The 19,046-nt window shown below is 36.9% G+C and overlaps 1 protein-coding gene across 25 annotated transcripts in view; it reads left to right on the top strand.

Moving 5' to 3' along the window:
* The window catches only part of LOC117410391 (neurexin-1), a 455,487-nt gene extending 436,662 nt beyond the window's left edge, over positions 1–18,825 (top strand). For all 25 annotated transcript variants that reach the window (XM_034016883.3, XM_034016882.3, XM_034016890.3 and 22 more), the window contains one exon: positions 14,939–18,825. In XM_034016883.3, the coding sequence (XP_033872774.1) occupies positions 14,939–15,243 (305 nt within the window). In that variant the 3' untranslated portion in view covers positions 15,244–18,825. The remainder of the gene's footprint in view (positions 1–14,938) is intronic.
* Positions 18,826–19,046: the final 221 nt, after the last annotated feature.

Below are 19,046 nucleotides of genomic sequence, written 5' to 3'. Positions count from 1 at the left end.
TCATTTGACCTATTTTAATACTGTTATATATGTAAAAAATGAAAGACAGTTTAATCCCATCAGATTCTATAGTGGGGCCCCAACCTTCACCCCCAAAAAGCTTTTCATAATCATACAGTAGCCCCTCGCTAAACCGGACATGTCTATGTTATGTCTATATTGTAGGTGGTGCTGCTCTTTTTACCTAAATCCTTTTAAAAAAAACAATCAGCCCTACCATAACCAAGCATGATTCCAGACTAAAAGCATGGAACTACATCAGAACTGGCAAGTTTGGATTTGCTCTCTATAACAGAGAACAAGCTTGAGCCTATCTAGTTAAATAAAATACAAAAGAAAAAAAAATCACTGTTTGTGAAAGACATGGCCCTTGAGTTTTAGTTTTCAGTGCTATCGGTTGTATTCTTCTCAAGGAGTGAATGGCCCAAGGCCATGCTGAGAAATCAGTACAGAATAAAATACCCGCTAATAAGGCAATGCAGAAAGAGCACAGCATCAGTGGTTTGACCTTCTGGTGTACCTGCTTATAGGTTTCATTCATAAACATTTTTTTTCTGATGTTAGACATATTTGCATTTATAAGAATATGTAGGTGTAAGCTGTTTGTCTACATTTACATATCAAACTCCTTATTAGGATAATTGACCTTGCCTGTTCTTTTAAACTCCAGAATAGAGTATGTAATGTCCAGAAGTATTCAATACTGATATTAGAAGTGCGTATTTATTCATATGTCAAAGGTGTGTTTAAAGCCATGTTCAATAGCTGGAAATAAACCATTCTAAATATCTAATACCCATACACAACAGATAAATAGTTACCAATTTGAGTTGCCCGCAGTTGATGTAATGTGACATATTAAATAGCTACTGATAATAGCTTGAAATTGATTACTTACAATAACCTGAAGGATTCCACAGGCACTTAATTGAAAAAGTCAAGGAGCTCTGATGTTTCTTTTTTCAGAATTTCCTTTTGCACGCCACAGCATTTTCTGTCTGTCCTAAATATCTTACTTTTCTGAACTTCCCATTACCGTCCTGTGGATTTAGGGTTTAGGAATTGTTTAAAAGGTTAATACAAACGACCAATTTAAATCCAGAATACAGAAGTACAGTGTGGCATCTTGAAAACATGGGGAAGAAAATATATAGAAATAAATAAATAAGGGGCTGTGCGACGGGGTACACCCCGCCCCTGCTTGTATTATATAATTTGCCATTTTGTCATTATTATTTATAGCCCAGATGGGGTTAAAATGTCCCATCCAGATAAAATCGTGAGAATGCGTGGTCACCAGCGAGTGCTTATTGATAAACTGGCTGTTGATCACGCATATGATAAAACCTGTGCTGAATGTGGTTGACGGGTAAATTAGGTAATTGACCCCCAGTTGACCCCTCAGCTACAATATAAAAGACCTGCAGCTTTGGCTGAATGGTGTGGATCGTTCAGGAGTGGAAAACAGAGGTGGTGTTTGAAAGATCTATGAAAGAAATACAGGAATCAACTGCTACCTGCCTGATCGCTGTACCAGCACGGTATTTGTTTTGTGTTCTGTTTATAGTGTTTGTTTATTTTGGCCTGCATGCCGTTTTACCCCAGAGCTGCCTGTGCCTGTGTATGTTCCTGGCCTGACGTCACCACACAAGCTATCTGTGACAGGCTGTTATATTTTAGGCAAGCTCTCCAAAACCCCAGTTGTCTGGAACCAGAACAGCCAAGAATGACCTACAAAAAAACTGGTCACAACCATCCCTAATTAGTGAAGACAGCCAAGTGTCTCTCTGACAGAGAAAATAATGCATCGGTCTAATACATTTGCTGTCTCAGAAGAGTTTCTTGACCCCCCTTTTGTTCTTGGCACATTTTATCACAGAATGTCTGAATTTATTTTAAGAGCTGTACAAATTATCCAATACTGTATCTGTACAGTTTTAAATTGTTTCATTCAAGATATGAAATTTCTGGGCTTGAAGGGTTTTACTTAAGATGTCTACAGTTTTTTAACTGAGAATCCCTGTCTGTCACTGTCTGACAGGCTTTTGATCTGTATATTCCTGGACCCCATAGTGGCACAGAAGCTTTGCAGCACTCTTAACATGCTGAGAGTCCAGCTGGTAGTGCCTGTGCAACACTCTGACGTGATCAGTGAAATTTTTCACAAGGCTGTGTTTTTAAGGCGATTCTACCTTCTTTCGACCACCTCACTCATGATTCGGCAAATGAGCGGTAATCTTTCAATATCATACAGTATAATTAGCCTTGTTGTGCATCTTCAAAGCTCTTTGAATACCAAGTGAATGACAGAATAAGTGCAATGGCATATACAATGTAGCATAAACTAAATACTCAAATTGAATTCAAACTAGTTTTTGGGTTGGGGTATCTGCCCGTGCATGGGGGTAACTTTTTATTTTGAGTAACCATTGTCAGCACGGCTTGTCAGCTAATTAGAGTTGAAAAACACATGCTTTAACATACATTTTAAATAAATTAATTTAAATTTGAACAAGGTCATTTTGACCTGCAATTCATGTTTACTTTTATTAAATAAATAATGAATTTACAATCTGGACATCACTGGACCCCATAATAAATAACAGTGAAAGCAAGTTGTCTTTCAAAAAATTATTAGACAACGTATTTCAGACAACTTACTTCAGGGTGTCCGTATACATTAAAATGATTTAGATATTAAAGACAACTTGTTTTTTAACAACAGCTTCTTTACGCACTGCTTTCTCCATCCAGCTGAAGAAGACTCGTCGTCCTAAACGTCTGGATATAATTGATTTTTTGTATCAATTATTCACAATTTTGTTTACCTACATTACCTTTTTCTTTTTGATTTTATATATAGAGACTAACTTCACTATAACAAACCCTTCTTATAACAAACACCCATTTTTAACGATCCCAACAGCAAGAACCGATTTTTTTCAATGCAAATTAGCCCTATTAGAACGATCACGTACAGGATCGACCCGGATACAACGATCTCAGTACTGACTGACACTGAACTTTCTCCAGTGTCAAGTGTGTTATTCTCTCAGTGAAAACAAACACCATGGTTGACTAATTCATGCATAACAAATGCAATCGTTGCCTGTCCACCATCTTCACACCAACTGCAACCAGGCAACGGGCATGAGGAGCAATCTATGATGGTTAGTTTTTTTCAAGAGAAAGGATATGTAATTACTGTATTGAGCATGTAAGTGTACATTTTTTCCTTTTTCATTTACTTACTGTTTTCTTTCAAACATACCTGTATGGGAGGCACTCGGCCTCGCCTCATAATGCACAGCACCCTGAGGCATCTGTATAGTCAACACCCTGTCTGGCCTTTATATATATATATATATAAAGTAGTTTAAATAACCTTTTAATCTTGCCTATTGCGTCTCCATGCAGATGAACACTATGAAGCTACATTAAAAAGGAATGCTTAACCTCTTGCAAATGAGCCATTTTCATTCTGAGTGCCCACTCTAGCGCTGGAGGTTTCGTTCTTTTTCATGTGTTTTGTTTACTATTAAACCTGCTAGCTCAAGACCAGGACAAATATTCCAAATTCATTGTTGCTTAAGTGGTGCCCGTTTGCAGCATTCGGCACATCCACTCACTCACCTGCCCTTTCCAGCTTGAGATGGATTGCAAAATAACTTAATCTCTTTCGAGAAGATGAATGGTAAACTGTGTTTAAAAGGTTCATTTATTTAAATCCCTAAATGCAGCCCGAATCTTTCATTCTGCTTTTCACCTCGAGTGTAAATGAGATCGAGGAGTAGCTGACTGTTGAAATCTTAACAAAGCAGGTCTGGCATGCAGTTGCTAATCCGTGGTTGGTGCAGACAACACATATCTGGCTTTCTTACAAATACTACTCTGGAAATAAAATACACCTGAGCAAAATAGAAATGCATTTTAATTCTTGGTAACACTTTACATTAAGGGCCCTATTTATCAAATATGTGCGCAGCTGCTATCGTTAGGGCAAAAATGATAGCATTAGCGAACCGCTGCCATAGCGCACGAAAACGTGATTTAGAAGTCACGCACATCAAATAGCGAATCATACGCCCAGCGAAGAATTTAGAATCAGGAGTTTTCCTTATGTTAGGCATGTATATGTCACCTTCGAACCATGAGCACTGTCACTGCCTTTATTATAAATGCTTTCCTGTTAAAAAAAATATACTGACGATACACAGTTGTGTCTTATACAAAAATAACTAAGTCCTCAATTTTTTTTTTTATTGGTGCGCATGCGTACCTGCGTACCAGTTATGTGAACCCCTGTCTATAAGGCTTTGCCTGACCTGCCTGGCACTTGCAGAATCTACAACCTCCAAACCTGGGGCTTCAAGTTTAGCACCTGCTTCCCTCAAACTCTGTAATCTTTCCTCTGTAAGTTCAACTTCCATTACGGAGAGCTATGTTGTGTAAAACACAAGAAGCCAGGATGATATTGCTAACCTTCTGAGAAGTGTACTGTAGTGTTCCCCCAGAGACATCCAAACATCGGAATCACATTTTGAGGATTCCAAATGTTCGCTCAATTACAGTAGGAGCACATTTAAAGGTACTGTTACACCTCTGTTCAACAGGGGTCGTGGGGTTGAGCAGCGGTGTCAGTAGCCACCGCTTCAGTGGATACCCATTGTCCTCTATCAACCAGCCTCTCAGACTGTCTTCCTGCTGAAACGTAGCTGCCATCTGCGAATTAACGAGGATAAACAAGTCACGAGCCGAGCAACGATAGTTTGCATACACATGTGTGATGCAGTTGTTGGCATCACAGATCACACACTATTTGCACGTTGATAGAATAGGTCCCCTTACGATTTACGTAGAGGTTCCTATTCTGTGTTGGTGCGTGTACTGCAGTGCCTACAGACAAACAGTGTGCTCTCCACAAGTCTCCTTCCAGGTCAGCCTGAAGCAGTTGGCAGATGTCAGTGATTGTCTGTTGAGGCGAAATTGCTGCATACATTGTATTTCAGACAGGCTCAGAAAAGACACATAACTTGGAGACGTCTCCTCCTCCTCTCTTTGTCTGTCCACGTAGAAATGATTATTATTATTTATTTATTTATTTATTTATTTATTTATTTATTTATTTATTTATTTATTTATTAGCAGGCATCCTTATCCAGGGCAACATATAATTGTTACAAAATCACAGTACAAATTATCACATATTATAAAATGTCACGTTAATTCAGTGCACACTCCATATTTCTTTTATTTCTCTTTTTCCTCTCTCTTTTCTTTGCCTGCTTCCCTGGTAGTTTCACTGGTATTTATAGTCGACCATGTAATTTGCACACATTTTAGACCTGGTTTTCACATGTCAATTGAAACGCAATTGCTAACACTGTTGATGGTTTACTAAATCGCTACATTTGTATATAAATGAGGACACTCCCTTGAAGTTCAGCCCATGCAAGCGCTAACGCTGACTTGCCGGGTGGGCACTAAAACACGGTTGCTGTTTGCCCACACGTGCACCTGATTCTGGTGCGCTAACTGTGATTGCCTTAGGGGTTTGCCAACGTTATTAAATAGGGCCCTAAGTGTCTCTAATTACGGTGTATTTACATAGCAGTTACTTAGTAAATACATGTGTACTTACCTCCATTGTTGTGGGCAAATCCTTGTTGCCCTCATTGCCAGAGCAAATGCTTCTAATTTCTCTCAAATCAAAATGCAAGCATCTCAAGATTTGGCGAAAACGATTCTGTGACATTGTTCATATATTAAAACATTAATCTCAGTCTTGTTTACATCCAGGAGCTGTCACGTAAAACACCGACGCAGTTTCATTGAATTACAGCCAGACCACACCACTGAAATACATACTTCCACGTGGGCTAGGAAGGAAGTGCGGGTGGAGCTTATTTGCTAAAATAATACTATTGTAGGCTAGTGGCAGGATGGCTTGGGTGATGACATCAGACCTGGAAGACAGTGGACACAGACAACAGACTGGGGTAATGAAAGTGCTGATGTGCGAGTTTAATTTGCAAATAAAAGATTTAAAAACAAAACCAAACGCTCAAAATAAACGGCACGTGGGCCAAAATAAACAAACACGGAACACAAATAGCAACAAGTAGTATGCTGGTTGCAAAAACCAGCATACGTAGCAATTGCTATATCATGTAGTAATAGTTTTCACAACTCACATTTCGTTCCGCCTGTACACGCTCCACGTGCTGCCACAGCTGCAGGTCTTTAATATTATAGCAGAGGGATTAACTGGCTCTTAATTATCTTGCTAACCCCTCGGCCATAGTTTGCATGAGTTTAATAAATCTGCATGACTGTCAGCTAATTAAATAATTACTAGCCAACAGTCACACAGTCTCAGAGTAAAGTACAAAAATACAAATAATAACAGTAGTGGCAGACAGCTTTTCATCCGCCCTGCATTTTAAATAATAATAATAATAATATAATAATACAAAGCATGCACAGGGGCAGGGAGTACCCCGTCACAAGGCTAAACAAAAAAAAAAAGCAAAAAAGCATCTACTGTATTGTAATACTGGTGGTTCCAAGTAGAAGTGCTTATAAAATTGTTATTTTTTCAAATCTGCTGCTCAAACGGCATCAGGATATCTAATGCATATATTTAGGGGAAAAAAATACCCTCACAATGGGGTGGTTTACTTTTATTCTAGCAAATACAGTCATTTAAAAAAGTAAGAGAAAAAGAACACATAGCAACAAATGGTAAAATGCATTTTAAAGTTTTTTTAGAAGTTGTTTAGGCTGCCTAATTAAGGCACAAAGGGCAGGATTTTCAAAAGTTCTTAAATGATAACTCCAGTGTTAATCAACAAATCGGTATGTAGCATTGATTTTGGCATTTTCAAGAGGTCGTTATGCCTATCTTGTTATTAAATAATCATGCTAATGTGATTTCCAAAATTATGTTGATTTACGAAATGTTAATATCTTAACGAGCAATGCTTCTTGTGACTAGTTCTTTTGTTTGCGTGGGAATTTAAAATCAAATCCGTGTTGTCAATTTTTCAGGAGTTAATTTGCACTTGGAAAAGGAGGGTTTTAATTAACGAAAGACTATAACTCACCTTGAAACAGAAATTTGACAGACTACGGCTGTGACGCCGATGATACAGACACTACCTAGATAATTCAATATTTCTAGTGATAGAAATATATGTTAGACTTTTATATACTTTTTTCTTTTTTTTTTTTTTTATAAATTTAGTCGTTGCCAATTATTTTTATTATTTTCTCCCAATTTGGAATGGCCAATTATTTTATTATGCTCAGCTCACCGCTACCACCCCTGCACTGACTCGGGAGGGCGAAGACGGACACACACTGTCCTCCAAAGCGTGTGCCGTCAACTGACTGCTTTTGTTTCACACTGCGGACTCACCATGCAGCCACCCAAGAGCTACAGCGTCGGAGGACAACGCAGTTCTCGGGCAGCTTACAGGTAAGCCCGCAGGCGCTCGACCAGAATACAGGGGTCGCTGGTGCGCGGTGAGCCGAAGACACCCTGGCAGACCTAACCCTCCTTCCCCCCGGGTGACACTCGGCCAATTGAGCGCTGCCCCCTGGGAGCTCCCGTCCTCGGTCGGCTAAGGAATAGCCTGGACTCGAACTCACGATGTCCAGACTATAGGGCGCATCCTGCACTCTACGCAAGTGCTTTAACTGGATGAGCCACTCGGGAGCCCCCTACTTTTATACACTTGTAATTATGAATGAGATTTGTTCACTTGTTTTAACAATTTGTTACCTTAAGCCTGGAACACACTGCCCAGTGACATCACAGGAAGGGATGCATAGATGCATAAAGTACAGTGGCAATGGAGCAAATCAATAATCGAAAAGATAAGGCTATGGCAGTAATACATATCTACAATTTTGGCTAGAACTTAGGGCTATGTGATCATGAAAACCACATATGACTGGAGACATGCATGTATTCTCGCTCTCTATTAAACACACACACACACACACACACACATACACACACGGTATTCCATTGGTTGGTATATAATGTCCGTGCCAATATTTTTTGAAAACTAAGACCTGACAGCCCCACTTTTTAACTATTAGATGAAATATTCACAGAATACTTAAAAACTGCTGCTATAATCATGATTCATTTCATTATTAAAAATAGCGTTATTATTAAATTATACCAAATCACATTTTTTAGTTACAATGAAGGTAACCTATACTGTGTCGCCCAAATGCTTATAAAGGCAACAAAAACATTTTCTCTTCGTTGTAAATAAAAACGTGATTTGGTATAGTTTAATTATAACACTATTAATAATAAACAAATCATGCAGCATGGTCCTGATAGCAGTTGTTAAGTATTCTGTAAACATTTCATCTAATAGTTAAAAAGTGCAATATGGGGCTTGCTTTCAAAAGATATCGCCAAGGACATGAATGGAATACCTAATGTGGAGATCATTGACATGGATCTTGCCTAACGTATTTGTAATGTTGTCAGATACTCGTACTTACTAAATTCCAACCAATATAGATAGATGGCTTATCCCCCCCCCCCCCCCCCCCCCCCCGGCACCATCCAAAAAATAAATTAAAAAGTCAGATATTCGTAAACCAGCATTGTATATGTGAAGTTATCTAAATAAATGTACATTCTGCATGACAAAATGCACAACTTTAAATTAAATTTATAAATTATGCACAAAATAGATATTCCCAGTATTTTTTATTTGATTTCCATTTGGCTGCTGCTCACTGGTGGGAGAGCCATCTCCCTGTACGCTAGTAGCTTCCATAACAGCGGATTATGTTTCCATTCATTTTTCTTGATCTCGTTAACATGCATTTTGATTAACGGGTTCCCCTTATTAGTCGTTGATACAGTAAGTGATGTACGTGATCTGCGACAATGGAGCCTTTTAATGAGAAATGCGTTCATTAACGACCTCATCGACTCAATTTCAGAGTATTAACGGATTATTATTATTATTATTATTATTATTATTTATTTCTTAGCAGACGCCCTTATCCAGGGCGACTTACAATTGTTACAACATATCACATTATACATTATTTCACATTATACAGATATCACATTATTTTTACATACAATTACCCATTTATACAGTTGGGTTATTACTGGAGCAATCTAGGTAAAGTACCTTGCTCAAGGGTACAACAGCAGTGTCCCCCACTGGGGATTGAACCCACAACCCTCCGGTCAAGAGTCCAGAGCCCTGACCACTACTCCACACTGCTGCCCTATTAAAGGATTGATTTAATTAACACATTTCGTTTGAAAATCACTTGCTACTAAAGCTCTTGTTTCTATACCACGAGTTCAATACAATAACATTTTCACATATTAGTGCCTATTGTTTGTATATTACTGGTTACTGGCTGAAAATACAAATTCTCCCAGAGGTTTTCATGCAGTTAGGTACTGTAAATAAAGGATATAAATGACAAATCTTGAGGCGTTCTAATAAATGTACACACTACTGTATGTGGCAAGGTTTATTATAAAGAAGCAGTAAATGTGCGGTCAGATTTCAGATCATGATAAACACTAATCTTGGACTGCCATAACGTTGGGTTGGCTGAGGTTATTTTCTTCCTCAAGTAAATCCAGTTGACTAATTTCTGGTTGCACAATACATGGTGCATTGCCTAGACGTGCCATTTGGAACTTTTTATCTAATTAGAAAGACCTTTTGTGAACAAAAGAACAGTTTAATTAGTTGCATTATGTACTACAAGTTGTAATACCAAGCTAAGCAACTTAAATTACACAACCAATTATGAAAACTGTTAACCTAGGCCCCTATTAATTAAAGATAATGTGGGATGTTTTCACACGTACAGCAATACAAAGGGTAATTTTATTGTTATTGTATTCCTTTACTTTCGAGCAGTTATCGAAGCAAATAAAGCCTTTCATTCTGAAATGAAGATACTTTATCAGGTATCTGCGCTTTGTCTAATTTTACCCCTCAATGCATTTGTAAGATAGTTTATATCGCCTATGGTCATATATTTATTTATTTATTTATTTATTTATAAAAAAATTTATAGATGTCAATCATTTAAAATGCTTGTTTCTGGTACTATCTCCAGTAAGCTTTAGACACTATTAAAGGCTAGAAAAAGCCTTAATAAATTAGCACTGCTGCCCAGGGCATCTTACAGTCTAGACACAAAGCTTATCCTATAGACCTTCAAGGAATGCTTTATATCACTTACATTGTACTAATATTTAATTATTTGTCTGATTTAATATACTATTGTGTGTTTTCTGCACAATTCTCTATTGTTGCTGCTACTTAAAATATTATTTCCTATGTTTACTAACCATTCCAGCAAAACTGGCTTCAGAAAAGACTCCACAAGGCTGACCAGTGGACAAAACTGTCAAAAAAACAGATATACTGTACATATAACCAATAATAATAATAACCAAGGGTTGAAAACAATTTCTTCATTCTCATTAGCATACTAAAACATGTTTAAGTCCCTTATAGATCGTTTAGTTTGCCTGACTTCATTTCCCTTTTGACTGGCATGAATCCCTTTTGCCCTCACACAACACTATAAATTCACTTCCTGTGCAAAGGGTTTTAGGACCTAATTTACCTGTGCATAACACAATCCTTGCATGCTGTATCTGCTGGGTAAGGTGTAGACATTGTAACTGCTGCAGCACAGGGTCTATGCTTACAGTAGAATTGTGGAATAAATGGGCTACCGAAGTCTGGACAACTTTTATAGTAGATGCTAATGAGTGGTAAGCCTTTTTTTTTTAAAGAGACTTATTGCCCCTTTAGGATCATGTTGCTTCTTAAACCTGCCTGTAATATAAAAATGTTTGAGCGAGCAGTAAAACAAAATGCAGATTCAGACTTCATCTAACACCTCCCATTACTGACAGTGACAAGTCCTGACACAGGGAAGTTAATGTCTTCTAATGAAGGTTAACAGGCTTCATTTGGCAGACACAGAAAGATCTGTGTCTGCACAATAAAGAACAGCGTTTAATCTTGCAGGTAGTCGCACTGCTTTCAAGTCCCGTATTTTTTTCTGGAACCACTCGGATCGCATCGGATTCTCATTCTCCTTCACCTAAAACCACACAATGCTACACTCTTATTACTTTTAAACTTATATACTTATTAAACACTTAACAGGACTAACTAAAAATACTAAAAGAAACTTAATCAATTCAACAACACATGCTTTGATTAACTTGAATAAAGACTTTAGTCAAAACATTGGTGATTGAATTATTACGTTATTTTAGTATTTTCTTTTTATAATTTAAGAAAGTTTACAAACGAGAGGAGGCCATTCGACCCATCTTGCTCGTTTGGTTGTTAGTAGCTTATTGATCCCAGAATCTCATCAAGCAGCTTCTTGAAGGATCCCAAGGTGTCAGCTTCAACAACATTACATTTAGGTATTGAAATGTCTGATATGCAGCTTTGGTCAGTTTTCTACAGAATAAACCTGTGTTTGAGTGTAAGTAATATAATGTAACCTTAAGTTCAGTTTACTTCTTTTTACGAACAGAATAACTGTTTCATTAGCATAGTGTATTCATTTTTAGGTATGCTCCTTGGTGTTGACTTCTAAACATCTACTCAGTTTAGCGCTATCAGGGTCAGTCGGTATACACAGAGGGAACTAATTGAGGGAAATATTCTACATGAATGAACAATTGAAGAGGAACAGTTGTTTAGACTGAGATTAATTTGCATTAACTGTACTACAAGCCTTAATGATATCCTTTAATATGGACCAGTGCATTGTATTTTTTAATGACCATCTACTGAATTACAGAGTTGATGAAAGGCTTTGTGTTGGGTGTGAGTTAATATATGCTGGGATTTATTTTACCTTTACTGTGCAGCCATAGTGAAGTTTAGAGTGCAGCCCCAGGTAACTGTCCAGCAATAGTGTAGTGTGGAAACAAGTAACTGTCCAACTATAGTGAAGTGTGGCCACAAGTAACTGTCCAGCTATAGTGAAGTGTGGACACAAGTAACTGTCCAGCTATAGTGAAGTGTGGACACAAGTAATGGTCCAGCTATAGTGAAGTGTGGACACAAGTTACTGTCCAGCTATAGTGAAGTGTGGACACAAGTAACTGCTTGCTTTATGGTTTCTGAACTACTGCTGTAGAGAAGCCACATATAGAAAAGCTTTTGCAAGAATATCGACGCTTTCTCTGCTAATGCTAATTCCTATTCAGATCAGCACTAACATGAGTTCAAAATGGAAATTTAACTCCAATTAGTGGCCTATTTCCAAGCTACAAAAAAACTGTACACATGTGGCATTAATTGAATTTGTTTTAGGGGAATTCAAAGTCTAGTTAAACAACAGTGTTCAGAAAATGCTGATGCTGATGTAACCCCACACCACCGGCTGACTTTCATATCAATACAAAATTGGCTTCCTGTAGGTCAATAAACTGTAAGAGGCAAGATTTAATTCAGACTTTTTATTTAATGCTAGGAGGCCTGACCCCTTATGTTGACCAAGCAGTAAAATGCTAATGACATCTGAGCTGTCGACCCACAGAAGACACGTCCGCTCTTGTAATATTGCAGCTTAGTAAATGTGGTCCATTATTACTGTGCGGTTTCCAAGACCAAGGCCCTTGTCTGCATGAGCTTCCTCTCTGACACTATCGTAATGGGAATATGATTCAACTTGCATGGGCATCATAGTCTTTAATTAAGATTTCTCTTTGATATTGTTAGTTTGTTACACAGAAATACAATTGTATTTCTCCATGTGATTTGGAAAACGTGAATGGAGTGTCTGTATGGGAATTATTATAGAAAAGCAGAGTGCCCTTTGTGTTACTGGCTGTGACAGTTTCATCAGAAATTATTTGATAAAGGTAATCTTACACCAGTGGTGGCCAGTACACCAAACACTGCGATCCATTTTGGTGGATCTCAACGGGCTCCGCGATCCACCAGTAAGCTGTGACCAACAATTATTTGCAATATTTAATATAATAGTGTCCAATAATAAAACAATAAAACAAAACAACCAAACAACAAAAAAGTAGCACATGCGTAAACATAGGTAGTTATAAAACAGAAACTTAGGGCAGGGCTCTACGCTAACTTTTTTTTAGGCACATGTGCACCTAAAAAATACAATTTTGCTCAAATTAATTGTTGAATATCTACAAATCTTTTTTTCATACATAACACTTATGCAGTTCAATACTTTTGCATCAACAAAATTATAATGGGCAACTTTTTTCCCAACTTAAATGATTTTTAACTGCGTGGTAGCATCTTCCTCAGAATGTGCTGCTTGCCTGTTTATGGTAGCGGGATGGTCTGAGTGACGTCGTTTCTGGATGTATGCCTCTCCACACATTGTGTGCCGTTTTGAAACACTGTTTTTAATATAGTTTCATGTTTGAACTTCTGGCTCCCTGTTAAAAATGCAGTCTTGCCTGCCATCAGTTCCCCTGCATCCTGACAAAACGTGCAAAACATGGATTTTTTTTTAACATTGTCAAATTTAAGCCAGGGGAAATATCTTAGCCACTGTTGGTTGAATTTTATGTTCTTTTGCTGCTTAGAACTGTGAACACGCTGTAACTAACATAGCCCTTTTCGAAGTTCCCTGTTCACTTTCATCTTCTGACATACCTTCATTGCCCATTTCTTGTAGACCCTGACATATCTAAATTTTGTTCATCATGGTTTTCTTTTGAAACTCCTCCAATCACATGAAAATAATTTATTTTCCTCATCTTGGTTTGACAAGTTTTCAAACTGTCTGGAAACGAGTAGCCATCGCACTAATAAATCAGTAGTGGGGTATGAGATTTTAATATGTGATTAACAGTGGGCCATGCACACCAATAAACTACATTCCCAGAGTACATTACAATTGAGCTATGAGAGTTAGATCTGACTGAGTTTTTTTCTTTTTTATATATATATATATATATATATATATATATATATATATATATTCAGCTGAAATAAAAACGTGCGCTTAAATTAAAATGTTTTTTTGCACAAGCTTTTCTTTAGTCTCATATGCATAAACTGTCGGGATATTTTCATCTGTGCTGCTGGATGACACAGTTGGCTTTCCCCATCAGCTGTAAAATTGTTCATTGATAGTATGCTACATTCCCCTTCTCTCAACCTAAATGTTGTTTGTTTCTGAATATTCTTCAAACACAGTGAAGGTCCACCTACACGTACAGCATCAATATAGTTTGAAGATCACATCTAACAGGATGTATATGGGGCAGATTTGTATAGTCCTTAATGACAGTCACTTTGCGCTTGTTTGAAGAAACATTGTCACCTAGAGACAGCATTAAACTGTCTTAGAAACAGTTTTGCAAGATTCAGTAAAATTCAATTCAGTATTGGTACGCCTTAATTCACTTCAGTTGTGGGGCTCCCAAAAGTATGATCTAAAACTCCTTCTAATTTGTTATTTGTAAGAAATGTCAACAGCAATTTTTGTCATTCTCTTTAGTTTATCCCTTAATAGGCAGTTCAGACTTATGCAGCAAAGCATACAGTATGGAGGTTTTGAAAGGTTTTATATGTAAATAAAAACCTTTCAATCCTATATATATATATATATATATATATATATATATATATATATATATATATATATATATATATATAATTTAAGATCAAGCTGGGAACTAACCAGACTTGGAAATAGTCTTTCAAGTTAATGAAATCTGGTAGAACATTAAGTCAATAACAAACTGCCCCTGGGTTTTGGAAAACTAAGGCTTAAGAACCTCAGAAGAAGTGCACTAACTAGCTTCGAGAATGATATACATTTTGCTGGAATTAGTTTATAAAACGTTACCCAACTTTGCAATAACCATCTTCTTTGTTGCATGATATACCCACAGCAAATCCCACAGGACCCGGCTCCAAAGGCTTCCCAGGGCCCTCGGAGGTGATCAGAGAGTCGAGCAGCACCACAGGAATGGTGGTGGGCATCGTGGCAGCAGCTGCTCTGTGCATACTCATCCTCCTCTACGCCATGTACAAGTACAGGAACAGAGATGAGGGCTCCTACCACGTGGATGAGAGTCGGAACTACATCAGCAACTCAGCACAGTCAAACGGGACCGTGGTGAAGGAGAAGCAGGCCAACAGTGCCAAAAGTTCAAGCAAGAACAAGAAAAACAAGGATAAAGAATATTACGTCTGATCCAACTTATACAGAAGAACACTTGTAAAATAATATAGTCTTCATTTTATCTGAGACATAATAAACGTAATTGACTTTTTAATTGAGCACATAGGACAAAACAAAACAAAACAAAAAAAAACGGGGGAATGTGGGCAGAAAGGACAGACCTGAAAAAATGAATTAAAAAAAATTAAATAAAAAAAAGACATTGACATTTCATGCGTTTGTTTCAAAGAAACAGGAGCCGATTTAAAAGGACAAAACAAAAACAAATATATATATATACATATATTAAACAGTCAGTGTTTTCATTTACGTTGCCTGTGTTTGTGTTGCTGGGACGTTTTCTTAACAAAAAAATAATAATAAAATGTCACCAAACATTCATAACAGAAGAAAAGTAACATTGCTTTAAAGGATGTCGCAAAAACAAAAAGATGCTACCTATGATTGTGGAATCTGTCAAAGGATGTGCACTTTCTGAGAGCCGTTAGTGACCAGAGAGGACTTTGTGAAGGCCCATCTAACAGACCCAATGAAGGGGCAAAGAAGAGGAAAAGAAGCACTGGTTATCATAATAGACATCTGAAAAAAAAGTAATAAAAATACTTTTATGTTGTTGAGATGGAAAATGGAGGCCTTAATTTCAACCCAATGTGAAATCTAAGGCAGATGTTTTGGGAGAATTACGAGGATGTCTAGATTATTTGGGAAATTCCATGCAGGCAGAGTATCTTATTACATATGTTTATATACAAACCCATCTATATGTGCTTTCTGGACTGTGATGAGTGATGTTTTATAGCCTGTTGTATAGACGATGCAAACTATATCTGCTCTTCAGCCATTTTTAGTAAAATTAAATAAATAAATAAAAAAGAGAAAATTAAATGTTATTAAGTGTTGCTAGATATAGATTTTATGATGAGATCTGCAATGACATTTTACTTTTTTTTTTTTTTTAACCGTCATTCTTAACCGTGTCATTATATTTTGCTTGAACAGTTTGCATTGTAATGAGTGTCCTCTGTATCTGTATGAGGGATATGTATGAATGTATGGTACATAGAAGTTAGCTTTTTCCAAAACCTGTACCGCAATCCCATTTACTTTTTATTGGGTTTTTTTGACTGCCGATATATATATATATATATATATATATATATATATATATATATATATATATATATATATAGACATAGACATAGACATAGACATAGATAGGTATTCATATAGATATAAAGATATATATTATGAAGGAAAAAGAAATTTAAAAAAATACATGCCCAAATTTGTTTGCCCTGCAAAATTATTATTCAACTTACAAAAAACGGTGCGATGGAGCTTTCCTGCAAAAATCTATTATAGACTTAAGAGCACTTATTATTAGTATTATTAGTATTATTAAGTTTATTTTACAAATTTCTTATAACTTAATTGATCTTAAATCTATGATGGATTTCTTAGAAGAATTTGTTATATAACAGATTCCAATGTATTACTCCTTTGAGCTGAAATAGGGCTTTTAGTTTATCTGCAAGTGGTTTGAGACATTTTGCAGTGTATCAGTAATTCAGGTGTGTGTCTAATTTTTGGTAAATTGTATTACACACAGTTTAATCTAAATAATTCAGCTGTGTGTCTGGTGGTGGGAAAGAGCTCTACTCTGTAATGAAAAAAGACGCCTCATCATTAACATAAAATCATTTTAATTTATACATCCAGGTTTTACTACTTGGAATGAAACGTGAAGTCATGTAGAATAGCTGACATTTCGAGTTTGTAATACATCTTTTTTTGTCATGCTATTTTCGGATGATTTCTCAGCAGTGAATCCTGTTGTAATGTACCCTGTAAGCAAATACAAAGGAATAGATTAGGCTGGGAGCTGGCACTTCAAGGGGAACACGCTGAATCTGTAGAAGCCTCCAGGGAGGAATATGCATGTTCACACTTTACAGACAGGAAGGAGGAATTTAAAACAGCAGGGGAAACAAACCCCACAGATCTTCTTGTGGGGTTCGCTCGTCTCAGTGGGTCCTTCTTGGCAAACACTGCTGCTGTCGTCTTTGTGATATATATTGAGAATGTGCCCAAGAATGAAACCAATCCCACTGGGTTTCTTATTCAACAAAATGTCCCTAATAAAAATAAATAAACATTTCCATTTTTAATACACACGACAGTAGTGGTGTAGGATTCTAAATTTACATACGCTCAGTTCAGATCCTTAAATATATATTAGACTTGTTAAGGAGAAGTTGGGTTTTTTGTTTTGGGCTACATGTTACCTGAACTAGTAGTGACCACAAAATTATGAACATAAATCTCAGGGGAAAAAATGGATAACAGACCACAAATCGCTAGGGGTTTGAAAAAAGACAAATTACTTCTGGATTTCAAAGGACCAGACCAGTATCTGCACAACAATCATTTTAAAGCTATGTCCCCCGGTATTAAGAATGCCGCAGCACACTGCTACCCCTATTATAATTCAAAAGGACATCTCAGTGATACAAATAATATCACAGTACCACAAGGCAAGTATTGGAATCCACCATGAGTGGAAGTGCAGCCTGTGTTTTCACATACTATTTATGCAGGATGCCTAATTGAGATGATTCATTTACAGCGGAGGGCCCTTTCCTCTACAGCTAAGTTGGCACAGGAGGCTTAGTTCCTCAGCAAGTAAAATTCAAATTTGCCACTTTGACCTGGCTCCTTATCCAGCTAAGGTCAATGTGACCTGACAGTGCTGAAAAACAGAAAGTGTCTAATATTAAAGCCAAAATAACATAGCACCAGAATAGGGTGCTTACTTGGTGCTAAGGAAACCTGCATTGCTGCCAACACACATAGTATTTTTTTCTTCCTGTTTTTTTTTCCCTCTCAGAACAGTACCACACACCAAAATAGGACACTTATATAAAATAGTGAAACTCAAAGTTTGCATTATTAGTTAACGACCCAGAACTAAAACACTTCTGTTTTAAATCTGATTGACACTATTCCACCAGCTTCTGATTTCACAGACAGAGGAAATCAATAACTTTGTTTTCTAGATGTTTTTCTTTTTTTCTCAAACCTGTACATAATCCTGTCACAGCTAATCAACTCTGATCACCTTCAAGAATGAGTCACGCACTCAGTATAATTAAGGTTTAGTCCCTGTAAATGGATTCATATTCATACAACTACCAGCTTCTAGGAATTTTGTGACACAAAGTATCTGTCAGTGTGTGTAATTACATTACAATAAGCATGTCATAACATGTATATAACAACTGAAGAAAAAACAAACAACAGACAATGTGTACCATACCCAACACATACCTTCCGATAACAACTCCAATAAAAAAGAAGACAAAAGAAAATATGCAGAAAGCCCTGCTCTTTCACCTCCCTAATAATGTTTTAATGCATTTTCTCTCTGGCTTGTATCTACACATAAAATTGCATTTCTTTTCAATTCAATTTACCTCAACATACCCATTAAGTTGCTTAATTTGCAAGCAGATTAGGAAGGCTGCTTTGTATTGATTTAATTCTGCCAGCTGAAATCTTGATACAGTTTGATTAAAAAAAAAAAAAAAAGAAAAAGCTATTACAAATTTGAAGCTGTTTCATACACTTTACAGAACACTTCATTGGTTTCTAGAAGTGTGGGTCCTGCCAGCAGAACAGTTCACCATATTGACAGAGTTCCTCCTTTCTGCCTTTCGACATTCTAGTCCATGACTTCCCCCACATGACAAGTTGATCTGACTTTTTCCTTCCCCTATATAGACAACATGAGACATTCCCAACAAAGAATAAATAGG

This window comes from Acipenser ruthenus, chromosome 6 (genome assembly GCF_902713425.1).
Source record: "Acipenser ruthenus chromosome 6, fAciRut3.2 maternal haplotype, whole genome shotgun sequence".
In the NCBI taxonomy this organism is placed as follows: Eukaryota; Metazoa; Chordata; class Actinopteri; order Acipenseriformes; family Acipenseridae; genus Acipenser; species Acipenser ruthenus.
Note: the sequence above shows the minus strand (reverse complement) of the source record. Positions and strands in the feature narration are given on the sequence as shown.